At 34.5% G+C, this 24,153-nt stretch overlaps 3 protein-coding genes across 3 annotated transcripts; all 3 read right to left on the bottom strand.

Moving 5' to 3' along the window:
• Positions 1 to 117: 117 nt before the first annotated feature.
• Positions 118 to 4,842, bottom strand: LOC116132711 (alanine aminotransferase 2, mitochondrial). The gene is made up of 15 exons (XM_031418379.1): positions 4,828 to 4,842; positions 4,678 to 4,728; positions 4,330 to 4,380; positions 3,880 to 3,945; positions 3,734 to 3,795; positions 3,151 to 3,229; positions 2,953 to 3,057; positions 2,758 to 2,868; positions 2,386 to 2,523; positions 2,176 to 2,250; positions 1,916 to 2,036; positions 1,671 to 1,825; positions 1,128 to 1,202; positions 524 to 727; positions 118 to 419 (listed from the first exon to the last, which is right to left on the bottom strand). Exons 1-15 carry the CDS (start codon positions 4,840 to 4,842, stop codon positions 303 to 305), a joined length of 1,425 nt encoding a protein of 474 aa, XP_031274239.1. The 3' UTR covers positions 118 to 302.
• A 1,235-nt stretch (positions 4,843 to 6,077) lies between these two features.
• Positions 6,078 to 12,196, bottom strand: LOC116132665 (alanine aminotransferase 2, mitochondrial-like). Its single transcript, XM_031418333.1, has 15 exons — positions 11,815 to 12,196; positions 10,639 to 10,689; positions 10,291 to 10,341; positions 9,841 to 9,906; positions 9,695 to 9,756; positions 9,111 to 9,189; positions 8,913 to 9,017; positions 8,718 to 8,828; positions 8,346 to 8,483; positions 8,136 to 8,210; positions 7,876 to 7,996; positions 7,631 to 7,785; positions 7,088 to 7,162; positions 6,484 to 6,687; positions 6,078 to 6,379 (listed from the first exon to the last, which is right to left on the bottom strand). Exons 1-15 carry the CDS (start codon positions 11,995 to 11,997, stop codon positions 6,263 to 6,265), a joined length of 1,593 nt encoding a protein of 530 aa, XP_031274193.1. The 5' UTR covers positions 11,998 to 12,196; the 3' UTR covers positions 6,078 to 6,262.
• Positions 12,197 to 12,689: 493 nt separating this feature from the next.
• Positions 12,690 to 15,828, bottom strand: LOC116132663 (pectinesterase 3-like). The gene is made up of 2 exons (XM_031418331.1): positions 14,613 to 15,828; positions 12,690 to 13,522 (listed from the first exon to the last, which is right to left on the bottom strand). Exons 1-2 carry the CDS (start codon positions 15,697 to 15,699, stop codon positions 12,840 to 12,842), a joined length of 1,770 nt encoding a protein of 589 aa, XP_031274191.1. The 5' UTR covers positions 15,700 to 15,828; the 3' UTR covers positions 12,690 to 12,839.
• Positions 15,829 to 24,153: the final 8,325 nt, after the last annotated feature.

Raw genomic sequence — 24,153 nt, forward strand, 5'->3', positions numbered from 1 at the left:
TCAAGGTGGTTTTTAATGTTTGCCTAAATTATCAGATGATGAAATTTAAAGATTTAAGAGGTCTTTAACTTCCTAACAAAATAGGCAAACCGTATAGGAAATTAATAGAATGGTAGCTTTTGAAAAATGAACTCTATTTTATGAAACACATTTTTGACAGTAAACCATGATTCTATAACACTTCATTCAACCAAAAATGGCAATGTCCTTTCCCAATAGAAAACTTCAAAAGGCATGAGTTAAATGCGCATTCGCATTGTAATGGCTACCACCTTATTCTTCTCCAGTTTTAACGAAACCACTTAGCCACGGTACTCATCCATGAAACTTTTATGGAAGTCTGTCAGATGCGAAACAATGGCCGGAATCTTATCCTCCTGAGGCAGTATTGTGCACCTGAAATGCCAAGTGCCAGGAACCTATACAAAACATCACAACACAATTAAAACAACCATAAGTTCACTAGCACAAGTGTTCAATCAAAATCGAGTACAACCAATAGAAAGGAATCAGTAATGTTTACCTGCCCAAAACCAGACCCGGGAACAACAACAATGCCAGTGGCATTCAGGAGGCGACGACAATAGAATGCATCTGGAGCACATTTTGCAGCTTCTGCAGCTTTGATTGCCTTCTCTGGCAATCGAACGCGGGGAAAGAGATACATTGCTCCTTCAGCTTTGTTACATGTTATTCCTTCCAAACTGTTTAAAGCATCTTCCAGTGTCTGCACCAAATATTGAAAATAACTTTAAGAACTAGAGGTTAAAAAATTATTGAATAAATCGCAACAGCAGGTAAAGTAGATATGTTTGTGCTATTTCTAAGGAGTGACTATGAAGGTAAATGTCACATAACTGCATTTGAGCCAAAAGGAGGGACCATTTAGCTACAAAACCATAAAAATTGCTATACAGAGTCCACTGAGATTAACAAATAAGCCTGAGCGCATTAAGTGTCTCTATAAATTCAAAATTTTCCTGGCTCCTTTCAGTACCCTCCCACAGAGTAGCCCTTAGATATGAGCTTTAGAATCATATGTTATCTTTGCTAAATTATGTAGTTATCCAATGCCTTTTAAAATGTGGTCACCGTATCAACTTATAGAAGAAGTTAGACAAACTGACCTTTGCACGCCTAGCTAATGACGAGAGAATTCCATCCCTTTCTGCACAGTAAGATTCATAGGATTCATCTCCAACCTGCATATATTTATTTAGTTTGATTAGAAAAACTCAAATATGCATGCACTGAATAACATACCCCAATTACATTATTTAGAAGAAATTATAGAGCCACCTGGTTTCCACAGCCCTATAACCTGTTGAAACCAAGACTTTTTTACTTCATAATCTCCCAAAGAAAGAACGAAAAGGCCCATATATACATACATACATACATATATACATACACACACTACAGAATTATGCAAAAGCATTTCAAACGTAAACTCTTATAATCAAGAAAGAGCATAAAGAGATGGAAACATGAACTAGTTTATAATTAGTAGAAGAAGACAGAAAGACATGGCAATAATGTATTACTCTCAAATTATGATTCCCTATCCCCACACCACCATTTTTTCTCTACTTTCCTTAGAATTGAATTTATGAATGGCTAGGTCAGCTTAAAAAAGTAGAAAATATATCTAAAAATGGGGAGAACATAACCTTGGGTGGACTCATGACAAGGCTTGCAAGAATTTGACCAGATATATTAGAACAAAGATTAACAGATGCCATTTTGTATATTTGCTCCCTTATGTCAGAAGTAAACCCAGTGACCTCCATGTAACCTCCTCTTTTTCCACACTCCCCATGGTAACCTGAAAACAACAGAAAAATGCAACCATGTTAAATCTTAAATTCAATTGCTTGCAAAAGCTTCTCCACATCTTATCATTTAAAGAATTTACCTTTAGAGACTGACTGAAAGGATACTAGGGAGATGTCCTCCTCACCATACCCCATAGATCGGGAAACTTTCTTGAAAGAGTTAAATTTCTTCTCTGGAACATAAACATTTTCCTGGTACACCTATATAAAACCCACTGAACATTACTAAAGGCCTCTCTATTAGCTGGATAACACAGTTGAGCAAATCACAATTATTATATTTCCAAACACGTGAGATTTGATCAATTAATGAAAGTAAAAACAGCTCAAATTCACCCACCTCATCTGCAAGAAGAACAAGACCTTCTTGTTTACAGAAATTCACAATGTCCCTCTGGTTCTCTTCAGCAAGAACCTGAAGGTATGGTTAAAAAACAAAACGGCAGAAACAAGCCAGTAATCAAAACTTAAGGTAGCTTCTCTTAAATAATTATAAAATACTAAATTAATTGAAAAAATTATTTCAACCAGAGAGCTATGCAATAATTACCTGCCCTGTTGGGTTCCCTGGATTTATTACGACCAAGGCCCTAACAGTGACACCCTTGGCCTTGGCATCTTCCAACTGCTTCCTAAGCTCTGCTATTTCCAATCCCCATCCGGTTGCTTCATCAAGATAGTAAGGAACCTACAATTATCAGACAAGACTATTACCCAGAAAGTTCTTCATAATGTAACAAATCATATAAAAATACAAGCTCCACATTTTACCAAATCAGGTCAACAAAAAAATTAAAGCAATCACTAGTTGGTTCAGTCTAAACTAGGCTAAACCAGCTAAATTTAGCACAAAAGGATGTCTAATTAAGCAACCAACTATTAAATACACAAAATAAGTAGCAACTATGCAAAATAAACATACCAGAGTGCCACCATGGAGAGCAATTGAAGCAGAGTATAAAGGGTACTGAGGAATGGGACAAAGGATTCCATCTTTCTCTGATCTTATAAGTAAAGTCATCATTGAATGGACCTGTGGAGGAAAAAAAATCAGTCACACATTCTTTAAATTGGAAATTATTCACATTAAAAGAGAGTGAGTTGAAATGTAACTTACAGCTGGGCTAGCACCATCTGTCAAGAAAATATCATTTGGATCAGCAGGAAAACCGTCACGAGCTTCAATTCCAGCAGCTATGGTATCACGTAATCCCTTGATACCCTGATGTGAAAAGAAAAAAATAATGAGCCCCGTAAATATTATCATAAGTATTTAATTAACTTAAATTTCTCTGCTTTGTTCATTCATCATAACCTGACTATGACTATAAGCACCAGTTGCACCTCCGGGAATTTGATCCAGAATCTTCCAAGCTCGCTCAATGGAATCCGCGCTGCAGAAAATCACAAACCAAGTTACAGGAGATAACTCTATAAACAAAAACTAGTCGTTCACCACATTAAAGAATTCTCTGCAAGTAAAGTGTAAATAACAAGAGATGAATAACAGGTTCTTTTTAACTAGCTCAAAGTCGAGTTTTCAGCAAAATATGAATAAATAAATAATGGCATTCACCAAATAGTAGAAGAACCAGTGAAATGATTTAAAAACAAAGCAATAGATTCAAAACATCATGCTCCAGGTTTCTTCTGCTTTACTTGCATGGAGAACAAACAGTTTTAACCATACAGCAGTTTACTTTTCGCATAGAAAGTTGTAGTATGTACCATCATTTTATTCAGGGTAGAGACATTAACAGTAAATTTCATTAGATTAAACTAATGTAGTTTGTTAATCAGAATACTCAAACCTCTATTGGGAGATGAAAAGAAGCAATCAAATCATAATGCAAGATGTGGAGTCCAGGAAGCATATAAGTTCCTATTCAGTTTTTTACCTGAACAAAGCTTGTGATTCACTTCTGTCCAAAATAGCTGGATGGTCGCACAATGCAAGGACCTAACAGACATGATCCCAATTAGAATTGCTTTGAAAGAACTAGGACTGGAGTACTTTGTAGCATGAACTTAGAAACAAACCAACCTCTCGGAAAAATGTTATCGGCTGCTGACCAAGAGACTGGGGATTTCCAATATTGCAGTATATTATCTGTGTAACAAATCATCCCAAAAACACAACGAATAGAATATAAGAATCAACAAACAAGCTTTAAAGCAAATGCTCAGAAAAAAAAAAAAAAAAAATGTGGCAAGTAACAGAGTTTTAAATGTATTTTGTCATAGGAATTTATAGTACTCCCTTTTATTTATGAACTTTAATTTTCTGAATCAATAATTCACTGAGGCAAAAATTCCAGCAGGCAGAATTTCTAAATTAAAAAAGCATCAAATAGTAACATAACTATACATCAATGAATAGCATGATATTAGACCAAGTCTAAAATAGAGTGCTTCAATAATGTGTAACTGAATATTAAAATACGCCCCACATGTCCATTTAAAAAAAACTTATAATGAGAATATATATATGTACCTCGTCAAAAGGGTGAGAACCTGGCTTAGCCTGTAACTCTTCTTGCAATTTCTGGGACAGGAAAATGTTGTTATATTAAATGATAATTTATAAATTGTACATACAGTTCCATATAGAAAACAACAACATAATATAAAAGCGTCAAACAAAGTTTGCTCCAGCTTTAAACATAAAAGATTACGCCATTTCATTTTTTAAAGCAACACATGCATTGCTGCAATAGTGTGAGTGAAGCAGTAATAGAACCACCGAACAGCTGCTTTACTCATTTTAATAATTTAGAGGCATGTTCATGTGCCCAAAGAATGATTGAACAAAGTTTTCCATCCTGCAGTTGATTGCAGTTACCTGGGCAAGGATGACAATCTCACCACGAACAGCATATTCACATGTTTTAACCTGGAAAAAATGAAAAAAGAAATTTGGTGAGGGGTCAAGACAAGAACAGCAATATCGGCAACCAAGAACTCAAAAAGAAGACTTAACAATGAGAATTACAACAAGTTTCCACATTAATTGCCAGAAAGTTTATTAATCTTTTATAATGAAATGACTCATTTATCTGAAACGATATAAGTTACAATGTTTTAAACACTTGAAGAACTCAATTAACAAAATAATAAAAGAATATATACAAGCATGACCGCATCAAGTTCTTATGTAACTCAACTAAGCCTTTTGCATAGTCTTTAAATCACTTCCAAATAAGCACAAGAATTAAAGCTCAACTATCATTCAACCCTGTCTCTATCAGGATTGTGATTCCCTTTAAGTTCCATAAATCTATTTTATAATTTGTTAGAGAAGTGATTCCAAAAACCACCAGGCTTATTTGTCCTGCTTAGATAAAAAAGGTCAGTTAAAAGCCACATAAAAACATAGATGATCATAAGCACATATTCCAGTAATACAAACAGCAAAAATTAAAGCTTTGTGATTTATTTAACAAAGGCATGAATAAACGTTGAGAAGCACATCAACAAGTTTCAAGATATACATAAACATGAAAGCATTAACATACATGCATACATACCTACATACTAGTTAAATTGAAGGATAAAACGTTTATTACGACCAAGGCCCTAACAGTAACACCTTGGCCTTCGCATCTTCCAACTGCTTCTAAGCTCTGCTATTTCCAATCCCCATCCGTTGCTTCATCAAGTAGTAAGGAACCTACAATTATCAGACAAGACTATTACCCAGAAAGTTCTTCATAATGTAACAAATATATAAAAATACAAGCTCCACATTTTACCAAATCAGGTCAACAAAAAATTAAAGCAATCACTAGTTGGTTCAGTCTAACTAGGCTAAACCAGCTAAATTGCACAAAAGGATGTCTAATTAAGCAACCACTATTAATACCAAAATAAGTAGCACTATGCAAAATAAACATACCAGAGTGCCACCATGGAGAGCAATTGAAGCAGAGTATAAAGGGTACTGAGGAATGGGACAAAGGTTCCATCTTTCTCTGATCTTATAAGTAAAGTCATCATTGAATGGACGTGGAGGAAAAAAATCAGTCACAAATCTATCACTTTATTTACATGTCAATACCACATCATATGCTGTATTGAAATAGTTTTATTGTAAACTACATACAAATCTAGTAGAATGTGGCATTTTCAAGGTGGTTTTTAATGTTTGCCTAAATTATCAGATGATGAAATTTAAAGATTTAAGAGGTCTTTAACTTCCTAACAAAATAGGCAAACCGTATAGGAAATTAATAGAATGGTCGCTTTTGAAAAATGAACTCTATTTTATGAAACACATTTTTGACAGTAAACCATGATTCTATAACACTTCATTCAACCAAAAATGGCAATGTCCTTTCCCAATAGAAAACTTCAAAAGGCATGAGTTAAATGCGCATTCGCATTGTAATGGCTACCACCTTATTCTTCTCCAGTTTTAACGAAACCACTTAGCCACGGTACTCATCCATGAAACTTTTATGGAAGTCTGTCAGATGCGAAACAATGGCCGGAATCTTATCCTCCTGAGGCAGTATTGTGCACCTGAAATGCCAAGTGCCAGGAACCTATACAAAACATCACAACACAATTAAAACAACCATAAGTTCACTAGCACAAGTGTTCAATCAAAATCGAGTACAACCAATAGAAAGGAATCAGTAATGTTTACCTGCCCAAAACCAGACCCGGGAACAACAACAATGCCAGTGGCATTCAGGAGGCGACGACAATAGAATGCATCTGGAGCACATTTTGCAGCTTCTGCAGCTTTGATTGCCTTCTCTGGCAATCGAACGCGGGGAAAGAGATACATTGCTCCTTCTGCTTTGTTACATGTTATTCCTTCCAAACTGTTTAAAGCATCTTCCAGTGTCTGCACCAAATATTGAAAATAACTTTAAGAACTAGAGGTTAAAAAATTATTGAATAAATCGCAACAGCAGGTAAAGTAGAGATGTTTGTGCTATTTCTAAGGAGTGACTATGAAGGTAAATGTCACATAACTGCATTTGAGCCAAAAGGAGGGACCATTTAGCTACAAAACCATAAAAATTGCTATACACATTCCACTGAGATTAACAGATAAGCCTGAGCGCATTAAGTGTCTCTATAAATTCAAAATTTTCCTGGCTCCTTTCAGTACCCTCCCACAGAGTAGCCCTTAGATATGAGCTTTAGAATCATATGTTATCTTTGCTAAATTATGTAGTTATCCAATGCCTTTTAAAATGTGGTCACCGTATCAACTTATAGAAGAAGTTAGACAAACTGACCTTTGCACGCCTAGCTAATGACGAGAGAATTCCATCCCTTTCTGCACAGTAAGATTCATAGGATTCATCTCCAACCTGCATATATTTATTTAGTTTGATTAGAAAAACTCAAATATGCATGCACTGAATAACATACCCCAATTGCATTATTTAGAAGCAATTATAGAGCCACCTGGTTTCCACAGCCCTATAACCTGTTGAAACCAAGACTTTCTTACTTCATAATCTCCCAAAGAAAGAACGAAAAGGCCCATATATACATACATACATACATATATACATACACACACTACAGAATTATGCAAAAGCATTTCAAACGTAAACTCTTATAATCAAGAAAGAGCATAAAGAGATGGAAACATGAACTAGTTTATAATTAGTAGAAGAAGACAGAAAGACATGGCAATAATGTATTACTCTCAAATTATGATTCCCTATCCCCACACCACCATTTTTTCTCTACTTTCCTTAGAATTGAATTTATGAATGGCTAGGTCAGCTTAAAAAAGTAGAAAATATATCTAAAAATGGGGAGAACATAACCTTGGGTGGACTCATGACAAGGCTTGCAAGAATTTGACCAGATATATTAGAACAAAGATTAACAGATGCCATTTTGTATATTTGCTCCCTTATGTCAGGAGTAAACCCAGTGACCTCCATGTAACCTCCTCTTTTTCCACACTCCCCATGGTAACCTGAAAACAACAGAAAAATGCAACCATGTTAAATCTTAAATTCAATTGCTTGCAAAAGCTTCTCCACATCTTATCATTTAAAGAATTTACCTTTAGAGACTGACTGAAAGGATACTAGGGATATGTCCTCCTCACCATACCCCATAGATCGGGAAACCTTCTTGAAAGAGTTAAATTTCTTCTCTGGAACATAAACATTTTCCTGGTACACCTATATAAAACCCACTGAACATTACTAAAGGCCTCTCTATTAGCTGGATAACACAGTTGAGCAAATCACAATTATTATATTTCCAAACACGTGAGATTTGATCAATTAATGAAAGTAAAAACAGCTCAAATTCACCCACCTCATCTGCAAGAAGAACAAGACCTTCTTGTTTACAGAAATTCACAATGTCCCTCTGGTTCTCTTCAGCAAGAACCTGAAGGTATGGTTAAAAAACAAAACGGCAGAAACAAGCCAGTAATCAAAACTTAAGGTAGCTTCTCTTAAATAATTATAAAATACTAAATTAATTGAAAAAATTATTTCAACCAGAGAGCTATGCAATAATTACCTGCCCTGTTGGGTTCCCTGGATTTATTACGACCAAGGCCCTAACAGTGACACCCTTGGCCTTGGCATCTTCCAACTGCTTCCTAAGCTCTGCTATTTCCAATCCCCATCCGGTTGCTTCATCAAGATAGTAAGGAACCTACAATTATCAGACAAGACTATTACCCAGAAAGTTCTTCATAATGTAACAAATCATATAAAAATACAAGCTCCACATTTTACCAAATCAGGTCAACAAAAAAATTAAAGCAATCACTAGTTGGTTCAGTCTAAACTAGGCTAAACCAGCTAAATTTAGCACAAAAGGATGTCTAATTAAGCAACCAACTATTAAATACACAAAATAAGTAGCAACTATGCAAAATAAACATACCAGAGTGCCACCATGGAGAGCAATTGAAGCAGAGTATAAAGGGTACTGAGGAATGGGACAAAGGATTCCATCTTTCTCTGATCTTATAAGTAAAGTCATCATTGAATGGACCTGTGGAGGAAAAAAAATCAGTCACACATTCTTTAAATTGGAAATTATTCACATTAAAAGAGAGTGAGTTGAAATGTAACTTACAGCTGGGCTAGCACCATCTGTCAAGAAAATATCATTTGGATCAGCAGGAAAACCGTCACGAGCTTCAATTCCAGCAGCTATGGTATCACGTAATCCCTTGATACCCTGATGTGAAAAGAAAAAAATAATGAGCCCCGTAAATATTATCATAAGTATTTAATTAACTTAAATTTCTCTGCTTTGTTCATTCATCATAACCTGACTATGACTATAAGCACCAGTTGCACCTCCGGGAATTTGATCCAGAATCTTCCAAGCTCGCTCAATGGAATCCGCGCTGCAGAAAATCACAAACCAAGTTACAGGAGATAACTCTATAAACAAAAACTAGTCGTTCACCACATTAAAGAATTCTCTGCAAGTAAAGTGTAAATAACAAGAGATGAATAACAGGTTCTTTTTAACTAGCTCAAAGTCGAGTTTTCAGCAAAATATGAATAAATAAATAATGGCATTCACCAAATAGTAGAAGAATCAGTGAAATGATTTAAAAACAAAGTAATAGATTCAAAACATCATGCTTCAGGTTTCGTCTGCTTTACTTGCATGGAGAACAAACAGTTTTAACCATACAGCAGTTTACTTTTCGCATAGAAAGTTGTAGTATGTACCATCATTTTATTCAGGGTAGAGACATTAACAGTAAATTTCATTAGATTAAACTAACGTAGCTTGTTGATCAGAATACTCAAACCTCTATTGGGAGATGAAAAGAAGCAATCAAATTTATAATGCAAGATGTGGAGTCCAGGAAGTATATGAGTTCCTATTCAGTTTTTTACCTGAACAAAGCTTGTGTTTCACTTCTGTCCAAAATAGTTGGATGGTCGCACAATGCGAGGACCTAACAGATATGATCCCAATTAGAATTGCTTTGAAAGAACTAGGACTGGAGTACTTTGTAGCATGAACGTAGAAACAAACCAACCTCTCGGAAAAATGTTATCGGCTGCTGACCAAGAGACTGGGGATTTCCAATATTGCAGTATATTATCTGTGTAACAAATCATCCCAAAAACACAACGAATAGAATATAAGAATCAACAAACAAGCTTTAAAGCAAATGCTCAGAAAAAAAAAAAAAAAAAATGTGGCAAGTAACAGAGTTTTAAATGTATTTTGTCATAGGAATTTATAGTACTCCCTTTTATTTATGAACTTTAATTTTCTGAATCAATAATTCACTGAGGCAAAAATTCCAGCAGGCAGAATTTCTAAATTAAAAAAGCATCAAATAGTAACATAACTATACATCAATGAATAGCATGATATTAGACCAAGTCTAAAATAGAGTGCTTCAATAATGTGTAACTGAATATTAAAATACGCCCCACATGTCCATTTAAAAAAAACTTATAATGAGAATATATATATGTACCTCGTCAAAAGGGTGAGAACCTGGCTTAGCCTGTAACTCTTCTTGCAATTTCTGGGACAGGAAAATGTTGTTATATTAAATGATAATTTATAAATTGTACATACAGTTCCATATAGAAAACAACAACATAATATAAAAGCGTCAAACAAAGTTTGCTCCAGCTTTAAACATAAAAGATTACGCCATTTCATTTTTTAAAGCAACACATGCATTGCTGCAATAGTGTGAGTGAAGCAGTAATAGAACCACCGAACAGCTGCTTTACTCATTTTAATAATTTAGAGGCATGTTCATGTGCCCAAAGAATGATTGAACAAAGTTTTCCATCCTGCAGTTGATTGCAGTTACCTGGGCAAGGATGACAATCTCACCACGAACAGCATATTCACATGTTTTAACCTGGAAAAAATGAAAAAAGAAATTTGGTGAGGGGTCAAGACAAGAACAGCAATATCGGCAACCAAGAACTCAAAAAGAAGACTTAACAATGAGAATTACAACAAGTTTCCACATTAATTGCCAGAAAGTTTATTAATCTTTTATAATGAAATGACTCATTTATCTGAAACGATATAAGTTACAATGTTTTAAACACTTGAAGAACTCAATTAACAAAATAATAAAAGAATATATACAAGCATGACCGCATCAAGTTCTTATGTAACTCAACTAAGCCTTTTGCATAGTCTTTAAATCACTTCCAAATAAGCACAAGAATTAAAGCTCAACTATCATTCAATCCTGTCTCTATCAGGATTGTGATTCCCTTTAAGTTCCATAAATCTATTTTATAATTTGTTAGAGAAGTGATTCCAAAAACCACCAGGCTTATTTGTCCTGCTTAGATAAAAAAGGTCAGTTAAAAGCCACATAAAAACATAGATGATCATAAGCACATATTCCAGTAATACAAACAGCAAAAATTAAAGCTTTGTGGTTTATTTAACAAAGGCATGAATAAACGTTGAGAAGCACATCAACAAGTTTCAAGATATACATAAACATGAAAGCATTAACATACATGCATACATACCTACATACTACTTAAATTGAAGGATAAAACGAATCTAAAATGAAAGAAGTGGAACATCACAAGGAATCAACTCCAGAAAGCCAAAAAGTAATAAATAATAACATTTTTTATTTAATAAATAAAAAAAAATGCAGTCCCAGATTTACAGGCACCTCAAATTAACAGTATATGACAACAAAAAGCGATGAAACAGTGAATCAAAACATACATAAACACAAGATACCTATAAACTCAATAAAAGGAGTAAAACATAAATAAACCCAGATGGAGAAACACTTCAAATCAACCATAAACGGAAAAAAAAAAAATCAATCAAATTAGCACCTTGAAGAGAAACCCAGGTGGAGAAACATTATAAATCAACAATATTTGATCAAAAAACAATCAAGTACCAGCTTGAAAGACAAACCCAATAACACAAATCAAAAGTAAACAAAAAGAGAAACACAAGCAATCAACGATATATGCGGAGAAAACAATAAAATTACAACCTTTGGGTTGATGGTGTCAATGGTGACAGCAGGAGATGAATTGGAAGAAGCCATTGAGGGAGGAGAAGAAGAGGATAGGAAACGAGAAGAGAGAAGACGGTATTGATTTTGATTTTTATTCTGAGAGTGAAAGCGACGGCTTAGATGGTTTCTGAGACTAGCAAAGAGTACGAATGTCCGCATCGTTTTTACATATAAAGAGAAGTTGAGACTTGAGAATGAATGACAAGTACGAGTTGTCTGACACTTTCCTTGAAACCGACTTCCTTGGTGTTTTGTCCAAGTCTTTGACTTCGATTCAATTTTGCGCCCACGGGTCTTGATTTTCGCTCCCTGTCCCTATGTTTTTACATCACCAACTCGCCGCATTAAATCAAGAGTTTTTTCTTCCCTTTTTTAACTTCCCTCTCTCTTCTTTCATTCTTTATCCAAGACGAAAATCACGTATTCAAACCAAAGAACCCTTAAAATATTAGTTTGATTTCGTTTTGCTCCACACACTCAACAATCATACTATCAAAGTATGTGAATATCTCTACCTAATGTTGTAACAAAGTGGTTTCAAAGTGTATGTATTTGGTCACAAAATATTTTCTTTATATTGAGTGTGCTGTAATTTACGAGTTTTGAACTTAATAATATGAATATGAAATTGGATTTGCCGTGTAAAAGGAGGTAGGTAGTGTTGGCTAAGATTAACTTAATTCCTACAAAAGTGGGCATTTATTTTAACTGGCTTCTTTGATAAAGAAGATGACTTTTTGATGCCATCACAGTTAATGCAACTTAGCCAAATCATTCATATGCAGATTACAGAATCCAAAAACAGATTCATTTTGGTTCATTCTTATCTCACCATGAAATTTGCTTATACATTCACTTCTAATCTAAATAATGTTACAAATAAGAGAACAAATACAAAAGCACAAGCACATACACATACACACACAAAGTGTATCTCAATATTATACCAATATCGGACTCTTGGCCTTGGATTATCTACCTCTCTAACCAACTTCTTAAAATCATAAGGCTTCTTCAAATGAAACACTGGTCTCAGGCAACCATTCATTGCCTTGGATAAATGTTCCCACTGTAAATTTCCCTGCTTCAGCATTTGTGAGAGTGGGCTTATAACCAGCCCATTTAACCCGTTGGTCGACGGTTGCGCCCGGTCCAGTGTTTAGGTACTCAGCGTAGAATATGGTCTTAGGTGGGTCAACATTGCTGACCCATTCTTTCCAACCCACTGGCTGCAAGAATGACCCAATCTCAGACTGCATAATGACTGTAGTAGAGTATTCTTTCCAAGGCCTACCAAGGTATGTTGGGGCTGTTAGAGTAGTGTCTAGAGGTGAAAATGTACACTTCTGAATTGAAATGCCAGTGTTCTGGTTTGGGTCCTTTTTGCCTTGGGCTGTGATGGTGTTGAATTGGTTAGCCAGAGGTTGCCTAGGCTGGATGTTGCAGTTTTGTAAAACAACAGCAGCATTGCCAAAGATAAAGTCAATGGTGCCTGTAATGTCACAATCCTTGTAGAATTGACGATTGGAGTGGGCATATAGAGTGTCCTGAAATGCATCAAATTTACACCGGTAAAATACCGACTGGTCAGAGCCGGACCGGAAGGCCACTGCTTGGTGTTTCGCTGCTCCTGCTGTGTTGATGAAAGTCATGTCTTTTGCCATGAAACCCTTACCAGCAACAGCTGATGATCATAGACATAAGTTATAGTTAGTACATCATTTATTCACATCTAATGTGTCATAAAAGCATTTATAAAAAGTAACAAAAGTAACCTGTGGCTTTTTATTGTTATCAGTATATGAATAAAATAAAGATATTCAAACACAACTCCCTCGAGATTAATGCATATTTTTAAAAGATGAGAACACAGAGACAAAAAGTGGGGAATTCATGTTCCAATGCGAATGTTGCGGCCATCAGAAAAACCACAACCCACAGATCAAGCAGTAAAACATGTCATGTGAGTTGTCTTCAGAATCTTCTTAGTAATTAATACTCAAACTGTGCTAGCTTCTTGTAAAGGCTAAACTAAGTGATTAGAAACATGCTCTAGAAAAGGCATTTTAAACGATTGCTTCATTTGAACATTTGAATTACCGGCCATGATGTGGGAGACAAAAGCATCACTAAAGGCTACTTCCTCCTTGGATCCAACCACAAAGAATAAAGCCAATTCCTAAATGTCTTCATATATATCACACCAACTTGCAATTGCAATTGCAATTGCAGGCCAGGCCTTGACTTGAAATGAATGAACCAGACAACAAATGGGGCCACATGCATCATGAAAAAACAGAGATGAGCTAGAGATGCACATGGTGGGGTACAGAAAAGAAAATCCAATGGTTTTTAATAGTATTCAAACCAACTTTAATGTAATGGGGATCAAGTTCAGCATTTTAGGTAAATGAAACAAATCATATTCACATGGAAACACATATCCATGTGGTTTCTCATCTTTGTTCATTATAACGTAGCCACGTATCCACTCCTTGTCTAAGTAATCAACAAATCTTAGTAATTAATTTATAGAAAGACAAGTTTGCTGTGATCTTAGAATGCAAAAGAAATTTAGGTGGGCAGTCAATGACTTTTATAAAATCTATACCTAATGAACCAAACTTTTGAATGGCAAAAACCACTCATTTTCATGTTCATAACTTTCAATGGTTTTTACCAAGAATGCAAGTAACATCTACTGTTATCATCAATTTGTAAATACCAACCAATGAAGTAATTAAAAAGTTAAAGTTAAAGAACAATAAACTTACCAACAGTGGCTGTAGAGAATGTAGGAGTTCCATCAATGAAATTCAAGCTCCCAGAAACAATAGTATGTGTCTTGCCATCACCATACATCATCACATTCCACTTATGTTTATCCAAAATCACATTCTCTTTGTAAGTTCCTTTCTTAATATGTATCACAAATCTTGTTGGACTCTTTTTAGACACCTTATCTACAGCTTCCTTAATGGTGCGGAAATCCCCAGTGCCGTCTGCCGCCACTGTGACATTCGGTGTAGGGTTGATCTCCTGGAGGAGCCGCCTATCGCCGGCGCTAACCCATCTCGGAAACCCTGAAGAATCTGATCTTTCAAAACCAAGTAATCTCCTATGAATAGGAACTTTAACCTGGGACAATAAATTAACAATCTTTGTTCCAATGGCCAAACTATTGCTCGCAAACTGGGTAGAGTTCTCCATGGCAGTTCTAATATCTTTTGGAATGGAGGAGTTTCCATAATGGGTTGAGTTTAGCTCGTCTAGAGCATCTAAACATGTCTCTTGGTCAGTGATTGAAGCACTGAGCCAAGTCTTCATATCATCAATCTTTGATGAGGACAACAACTTCTCTCCCTCAGCAACTTCCATGGAAGACAAAGAATCCGTGAGCCGATCTACAGCATCATCAAACACTGTTTCACAAACAGTCAAAGCATCTTTAACTTGAGCATCATCGGTTTTCTCCTTGAGCTTAGATGGAATTTCCGACAGCTTCGACGTCTCATTAATGGCGACGCGTAAAGAAAGCTTGAAGAACATTTCTGGATCAGTAGTGTTGAAGGCGCCAGCTTGACTGGCGATACTCGAGAAGCAAGAACTGGGGTATCGAGTCACACTGCAAACCGCCTTGAGAGAGGCCGATGGAGTCATTCCGGATGCCGGAACCGAATCATCAGAAGAACTTTTGCCCTTGTGCACCACAACTCCTACCACAGCTCCAATGATGACAGCAACAAGAACAATGGCGGAGACTATTAAAATGATCAAACGCTTTCGTGTCTTTTTCCGGAATGCTTGTTCTTCAGCAGGATCAACTTTGCCATAGCCCTTAAAGGACTTGATAGTATCCATCACAGTTTAGTTTAACGAAGCTTTGTTTGAGATATGAGAAGAAGATGTAGCCTAAGTAGAATGTCTTTATATATAAGGGAGGCAAAGATAGAATCTCCTTCTTGGATGCTTCTTAATAAATTGTTAATAACAACGATTAATTAACTATACATACTTTTATAGTTTATTAGTTCTATATGATGTGGCTGGATACAAATACTTTCACCCATTGCTTTCATCTGAATGATGAACATTACTCGACAAAATCATTTATATTATTTTAAGAATTTCACGCGGCAAAGATTCCATAATTTCAACTGAATTAGTATAACTGAATTAGTATGCTTGATTAATGAAGGACATTTGGGATTAGGATAGTGAGTTTCTAACTGTAACATATAAATAAAATATTAATATAGATAGTGTTACACGGCAAAGGAAGGTGGAACGCAATAAATATATGGCTAATTTAGTGGAGAAATTTAGTACACAGCTGTTGTGTTCTAGAAATTTAAGTAGGTCATGAAGCTTTTTCAGAAATCCTGAACTTGAGCACCAAATGTCAGCTTCATAGCCTTCATATTCATATTATATTTTATTCTATGGGCAGTTGGGCACCATAGTTTTGTGAAAATGAAGCCGCCTGTCTTTTGTTTTTGGTCAAAACTTTGCAATGGAACAAGTAAAATGTCTACTTACTAAGGGTCTTTTTCATGTTTAATTTGTTTAATAAATCCCACCTAGTGTGTGTTAACTTGAAGATTAATGATATTTTAAAACATATTCTGTGAGAATTGGTCTTATACATTGGTACAATATTCATAATAATCCTAGCCACCCACAATAAGTGTGAAGAGCAAGCGAGTTCAGCCAATGCCTTGGTCAAATTTCATATCATGATTGTTGAAAGATTATGATGGTGATGAGAAGACGAGGTCTGAATCTGATCTAGCATCCATTTTGCTATGAGAAGAGATCAAGTATTTGATTATTTTCCATTTGGGATGACTCATAGCATGTGATGATGTGAAAGCCAGCTCAATACCAACTTCTTAGCCGATGATTGCGCCAATAATATAACAATTTGGATCAGAATTCTCGTACCAGTACATAGTATATATTATTTTCTTTCTTATTATCATTTATCCCAACGGTGGTTCTCAAGATGTTTCCATTCATGAATAGTAAATAGCAAGCTTGTGAAGAAACATGATGGGTGTTTTCATTGATAATCAACAATAACATGTCTCAAACATGTGATGTTATACATGTTATTTAGCCAATAAGATGTTCCCAAGTTAACAAACTTTGGGTGGTCGAGTGGTTGAATAGAAACTCTTGGGGTATTATCCAAGAGATCCTGAGTTCGATTTACTTTAATTGCTAATAGAGATAGTCATTGGAGATTTATCCGACCATCAACTTCAGGACCTCTGGATTAGTTAAGGTACGCGTAAGCTAACCCTGACACCCTAATTACCCAGGAAAAAAATAGAGCTACTCATTTGATTTTTGCCCAATTCTAGATCTGAAAAGGACTTCAAGTTGCCTATCTCCACAAGAATGGCACCAAAAAGGTTGTTGGTGTGAAGGTATAAAAATTTTAAGTTGGTCAAATTTCCAATGGAGGGAGGAATAGAGCCATTCAGTTGATTTTTGCCCAATTCTAGATCCGAAAGGAACTTTAAGTTGCCTATCTCCACAGGAATGACACCAGAAATGTTGGTGGTGTAGAGGTATAGAACTTTTAAGTTGCTCAAATTTCCAATGGAGGGGGAAATAGAGCCACTTAGTTGATTTTCGCACAAATCTAGAACTGAAAGAGACTTCAAGTTGTCTATCTCCATAGTAATAGCACTAAAAAGGTTGTTGGTATAGAGGTATAAAACTTTTAAGTTGCTTAAATTTCCAATAAAGGGGGGAATAGAGCCACTCAGTTGATTTTTGCCCAATTGTAGATCCGAAAGGAACTTTAAGTTGCCTATCTCCACAAGAATAGAGCCACTCAGTTGATTTTTGCCCAATTATACATCTGAAATGAACTTCAAACTGCCTATCTCCACAGGAATGGCGCCTAAAAGGTTGTTGGTGTGGAGGTATAAAAATTTTAAGTTGCTCACATTTCCAATGGAGGGAGGAATAGAGCCACTTAGTTGATTTTTGCCCAATTCTAGATCGGAAAGGAACTTCAAGTTGCCTATCTCCATAGGAATGGCGCTAGAAAGGTTGTTGGTGTGGAGGTATAAAAATTTTAAGTTGCTCAAATTTCCAATGGAAGGAGAAATAGAGCCACTCAATTGATTTGTGTCTACTGCTAGATCTGAAAGAGAGCTCAAGTTGCCTATCTCCTTAGGAATAGAGCCAGACAACTTATTGGCAAAAAGGTAAAGGGTGTCTAGATTTGTTAGGTGACTCATTTGAGCAGGGATAAACCCAAAGAGTTCATTCTGGCTTAGATCAATGTATGCAAGATTGGGAAATATTGAAAAAGACAGTTCATGAAGAGTACCTTTTAAATTTGTACTGGCTAAGTTAATGCTAATGATACTTCCGGCATGGTTGTAAGAGATTCCAAACCAAGTACATGGGCTTATTTTGGTTTTGAGGTGGGTAGCAGTATTTGTGGCATTCACAGAAGAAAGAGTCCACGATTTGGTTTTGAAGCCTGGCTTTCCATTTGAGAAGAGCCAATGCTTCTTGAGTAGAATTACAAGCAACATCAAGTGAAGAATATTGTGACATAACAACAAACAAGACTAGGGAAACAAGTGAAAAAACTCTCTTCAAGTTTGACAATCCCATTGTTTTTTATGTTATGCAGTTCATATCATAATTTGGATATACATATATATATCATAATACATACTTTAAGGCTTGAAAAGTTTCCTCCTCTAATTTCACTCTCACTAAATAAAAATATTTGCAACCTCTTGATGTGGATACTAATCTTTCTTATCCTCTGCCAATGACAGATGCATATATGCTCAAACGTATTAGACTTGACTTAAAAGCGTTCCTGTCTTGCATTCATGCCTAATTTAACAATGAAATTTAAAAATATAGAGGTTGACCACTTCAATTTTCTAACTATAATAGTAGCTCCAATTGGCAAATTAATTGCTCACATAGTTTTCTAGTACTAACAGGTGAATGGAGTTTGATGGAAACAGATTTTGATCTGAAGGTGACAACTCTAATGTTCATCGTATGGTGAATGCAACTCCATACATGTGTATAGTCAGGATCTTGTAACTTACAAGACATTGGTGCTTAAAAGTCTCCAATTCCAACTTTGTTGTTTTGTTGAGAAATTCTACACATAAATTTTCTGCAACTTGCCCCTTGATCATCTGGACAATAAATATGCTTATTCTTTCTCTAGGTATTATTAAGTAATTTTATAACATAAATTAAGTGATGGAAATCTATAATCTTGGTATTAAGTTTCAATGTTTTTTTACAATGATACACTTGTAACTACCAATGATAATCAATGGTAGAGTAAAAAAAAAATAAGTTTGGAGGTGTTATATTACAAATTTTAATAAATTAATAAATCATCTAGAAAATACATTTTAAGTGGTGAAAAATAATTCTTACATATAAAATTAATTTTTTTTAATTGGAACCTGCATGGGTAGCATCGCCCCTGACAATAATAAAAGTGAAAAATAAGATGAACTTATAATATACAACATTGACATAGCATGTTCCAAGTATGGAGTAAATATTGATTTCACAATAAACTTACGAAAGGGGTACAAATGCATTGGCAACATATTAGTCAGAATCCGAAAATATAATATTGTAGTAACATATAATAATACTAGTATGAGCGAAATACATGTATTAGAAAAAAGTGGGAGTTTCCATGAAAGTGTGACGTGCAAAATCGGAATTGGATTATGAAATCAAACTATAGTTATTTGTTTGAAGTATGACCATAATTAGTATAAAAAAGAATTGATGTAAAAGAGATTTGGTCAATAGAGGAATGTAAAGTCAAATCATCTTCTTGATTGGTTTGAAATTTGGTATATATTTTGTAAAAAATAATAAACAATTTGAGTATTTTTAGAATATCTCGTGAATAATTATCTAATATGATAAAGCTTTTTAAAACATTCTGTGTTGCACCCTAAATGAGATTCTATTCCACTAAAATCAATATCATAGCTGATGAAATCATATTTACCCAAATTGACGGACTAGTGAGAACTTATCCATGCCATATTGTACTCTTTGAATGAAAAATTCATTTTCTAAAGGAGAACGGCTTTCGAATGATGGATTAGTTAAAATCAATAAAATTATTTGATTTCAAAGTGTAAATATTAAAAATAATAAGAAAATAAGAAAAGCAAAAAACTAATAAAACAATTTAATTAAAAAGAGAAAACCCTGTTTTAAAATTAAATAAAAAACTAACATAAAAATTTTATATAAAAGAGAGGAGAACCATTTTTATTTTAAAATTAAAAAAAAAAATATAAAAAAAAATGACGGTTATTTATTAAATTTTTTTTATTAATGTCACTTTAATTTAGGAGAGATTTTCCAAATTAGTTGGTAGACAAATACTACAACGTGCGCTATGGGTACTTCTAAGCTTAATTTTTTCAAAAAATAAAAAATAATGGTCTTTGATCAAAATCATATTTGTGGAAATTCAGATTTAAGATAGTTTGATTCATTATTGAGTCTATGAACTTGGAATTTTGAGCAATGAGAAAATAGCGATTAGAAATAATAGATAAGGATAATTTTTTAGGTTATCGCTTATTCAAAGTTTAAAGTCTAGCACCTAGAACGGTTTGAAAATTTGGTCACTTTGAGATTGACAGAATGCTAGTTTAAAGTCTAGCTCCTAAAACGGTTTGAAAATTTGATCACTTTGAGATTGACAGAATGCTAATTTAAAGTCTTGCTCCTAAAACATGTGATGTTATACATGTTATTTAACCAATAAGGTATTCCTAAGTTAATCTCCTTTGGGTGGCCGAGTGGTTGAATAGGAATTCTTGGAGTATTATCTAAGAGGTCCTATATATGTTCTATTCATCTTGATTGTTGATAGGAGTAATTACTAGAGATTTATTCGACCGTTAATTTTAGGGTTTCGAGAATTAGTTAAAGTGTGTGCAAGTTGGGTCGGATATCCTGATCACCCCCGGACACCCCGATCACCCAAAAGAAAAAAAAAAAAAAAAAAAAAAAAAAAGATGTTCCCAAGTTTCGTGTTTACAATAGTTTGCCCAATTGCTATATATAAAAACCATCATGTGACATTTATGCGCACAAATTTATCTAATGTTAATATTATACTACTAGAAAAATGTGTTTTTTCGACTCGGTATTGGAATAATGCACATCTTCTAGAGAAAACTTCTGTCAGGATANCCAAGCCTAGAAAGCAATGGTGATAGCTTTAGGAAACACCAAAGTTTTTGTCCCAAGACTAGCAACTTCTAGATCAAATACTTCTGTCTTAAAGGCATAACTTTTGCGGCCAAAATTTAGGCAGTGGCGCATGGCATCATAGCCTCTGTCGAGAAGACTAGTTTTTCAACCATGAGAACAACATTTTATGAAATAATGAGAAAAAGGCGGGTACGAACAATCGATGTCCAACCATGGGCAACAAACTTGCTCGGGATTGCTTGTGTATGGAGATGGGTTGAATGTGTTGCTAAATCTTTGGCCGTAGCTCCTTCAATTGCCAATTTGGGTCGTGGATTCAGTATCTACATGAGGCATGCCAGAAAGTGAAGCCGACAGATGACACCAGGATTCAACAATCTATAGAATCACTGACATACAGGTTGATGAAAGTATAGATTGAATAAAGTAAGAATTGAACTTTTCTCTTATAAATGTGTAGCATTTATAGTTCTACTCATTGATGATTTCAAAAAGTTTCATAGTTGATGATGAGAGATTCATATGTACAAATTAAATCTAGGCAGGATTAATTGTATTATCATGGGTGTTTAAGTTCTAATCATAGAGTTTTTTCAAAATTCTAATTAAAGCTTTTTCTGTATACTTTCTTAACTTCTTTTTTCCAACTTTCGTACTCTCTTTTGACAAAACTATATGCATATCTTGCTTCTTGTTATATATAATATGTTTATATATATTCTGCAAAAATAATTTTCTGTTAGTGAGGAAATTTACTTTATTGAGCTCAAGGTTTAAGTGTTTGAATGGATTTAAAAGTAGTCATAAAGAGATTGTTGTATTAAGAAATTTTGGATTTCAAGCACTTTAATGCTACTTTATGGCTTTGTTATTTTTCCCTTTTTACTTGAATTACAATTCAGAAAAAATAATCAAGGATGTGAAATAAAAATTTAGCGTAATTAAGCTATTCATATAATATATGATTAGTGTTTCCACAAAGATATCTTCAGTATTCTAATGATCTGTAATTTTACTACAATTCTAAACACCAGATGTTACACCATTCATCAACGTTATCACCGTTCATCACCACCACAAATTCAGTGCCGGCAACACCGCCCAGAATTTTGCTAGCAAAACTCACTCACGGCAACGCCAAAGCAAATTCAGCCACCAAAATTCACTCTGAGAAGCTGAAAGTCAAACACAAATCATATACATGACCCAATTGTTTATATACATGACCTTGAGTACAAGCTGGCCTCCTAATCAAACACAAATCATAAATGCCTTTAAACACTCTACAACCCGAGCATCTATCTAGCTTGTTCTTTTTGTACTTCTGATCTTCATGAGTAGCTTGTTCTTCAAAACTCAGAGTATAAACAAAACGCAGCGTTTTGTTTAAGTAACTAAAGGAACTTTAAGCTACCGTGAGAAAGTATATAACTTTAACAGCTTCTGCAACATTTTCCGTTCAAGTCTCCATGAGCTAAATATTAACTGAATTTTGAATAGTAAGTTAGTTAGTTGATGTGCTTGCCGTGGCTGTTGCATTTCAGAAACTAATCTGTTCTCTTTCTTTGCTTAACACCAATGGTTGATTTTGTCGAGTCAGGATCAATGGTTGTTGACAGAAATTAAATCTTCCATTAAACAATTTTTAACCAAGCCAAAATGCAACAAATTACTCTCACATTAGCTGGTAGACAAATAATACAGCATGCGCTATGGGTACTATTTTTTTAATATAATAATGTTAATACTCTTCTCCAAACTGCATCTTCGTTTAGAAATTCAAAAATCTTCCGAAAATAAGCCCAACTCTATTCAATTGGACCACTTCACCTAAAAAATTTAAAGATCCAAAAAATAAATAAATAAATAAAATTACACTTATAAACCAGATTTCTTGTCAACTCCTAAACAATAGAAAAAATTACAATTTACACCCAACAGTTGCCAACAATAAATAGGGTTTTGCATTAGCATGCTTGGATCTTGTAACAGTGTTCAGTAACACTGTGGTAACTGTTAGGGTGTTGCCGCTACCTCTTTTGAAAAGCCATGGGGAATCTTTTCTCTTTCTGCATAATAAACAATATGAAATTTAAATTTAACTTTCATGAAATTTAAAATTAACAACTGATAAAGCAAAAAAACAACAAACAAAAAGCAACCAGTCTCTTTCACATTAATTTAGGGGAGATTTTCCACATTAGTTGGTAGAGAAATAATACAGCGTGTGCTATGGTACTTCTAGGACTATTTTTTTCAAAAAATAAAAAATAATGGCTTTGATCAAATCATATTTGTGGAAATTCAGATTTGAACAGTTGATTCATTATGAGTCATAAACTTGGAATTTTGAGCAATGAAAAATCGACTAGAAATAATAGACAAGGATATTTTTTTTAATTCATCGTTTATTCAAAGTTTAAAGTCTAGCTCCTAAAACGGTTTGAAATTTGGTCGCTTTGAGATTTATAATATGTAATAGGTCAAGCCGTGTTTTTGATTTTATCAATCAAGCCCATATTCCAAGCATACAAGTCTAGTGTCAATGTTGTTGATAGACCTGAAATTAGGAGCATTTCACATAATTTAAGAAATAAATTCTTCCAAACACAAGTCTAGGTCAATGGTTGTTATAACCTGAAAATTAAGAGCATTTCACATATTTTAGAATAAAATATTTTAACTTAAATTTATGATCGATAAAAGAGAAAAGAAATAGTGACATTATCTATGATTAAGAAGTCTTGGGCCTGCAAAATTAGTGTAGCAAACACAAAAGTCAGAGCAATTTTTCAAGTCAAGATCAATAGTTGTTGATAGAAATTAAAGTATAATTTAGATGACTTGTGTCATTAGACTTTCAGCTAATTAAGTGTAGTGAATTGGAAAATTATGTTCGTTTCACATTACTTTAAGAAGTAGAAATACAAATAAGGGCTAACTAGGTAATTTTACTACAATTCTAAACACTAGATGTCATCACCCTTCATCACCACCACAAATTCAGCCAAAACAAATTCAGTGTCGGCAACACCACCCCAAATTCAGCTGGCA

Source organism: Pistacia vera, unplaced genomic scaffold (assembly GCF_008641045.1).
Source record: "Pistacia vera cultivar Batoury unplaced genomic scaffold, PisVer_v2 Contig259, whole genome shotgun sequence".
Classification (NCBI taxonomy): Eukaryota; Viridiplantae; Streptophyta; class Magnoliopsida; order Sapindales; family Anacardiaceae; genus Pistacia; species Pistacia vera.

What these genes read in the sequence shown, in the direction of transcription:
- LOC116132663 (XM_031418331.1), bottom strand. Translation starts at nt 15,699, where the DNA reads ATGGATACTATCAAGTCCTTTAAGGGCTATGGCAAAGTTGATCCTGCT. An exon ending in ATTCTCTACAGCCACTGTTG is followed by an intron (nt 13,523 to 14,612) that starts GTAAGTTTATTG and finishes TATGATCATCAG; the next exon opens with CTGTTGCTGGTAAGGGTTTC.
- LOC116132711 (XM_031418379.1), bottom strand. An exon ending in CGATAACATTTTTCCGAGAG is followed by an intron (nt 3,796 to 3,879) that starts GTTGGTTTGTTT and finishes CATGTCTGTTAG; the next exon opens with GTCCTTGCATTGTGCGACCA. An exon ending in CATTAGCTAGGCGTGCAAAG is followed by an intron (nt 728 to 1,127) that starts GTCAGTTTGTCT and finishes TATTTGGTGCAG; the next exon opens with ACACTGGAAGATGCTTTAAA.
- LOC116132665 (XM_031418333.1), bottom strand. Translation starts at nt 11,997, where the DNA reads ATGCGGACATTCGTACTCTTTGCTAGTCTCAGAAACCATCTAAGCCGT. An exon ending in TTGACACCATCAACCCAAAG is followed by an intron (nt 10,690 to 11,814) that starts GTTGTAATTTTA and finishes CATTTTTTCCAG; the next exon opens with GTTAAAACATGTGAATATGC. An exon ending in AGATTGTCATCCTTGCCCAG is followed by an intron (nt 10,342 to 10,638) that starts GTAACTGCAATC and finishes TTCCTGTCCCAG; the next exon opens with AAATTGCAAGAAGAGTTACA.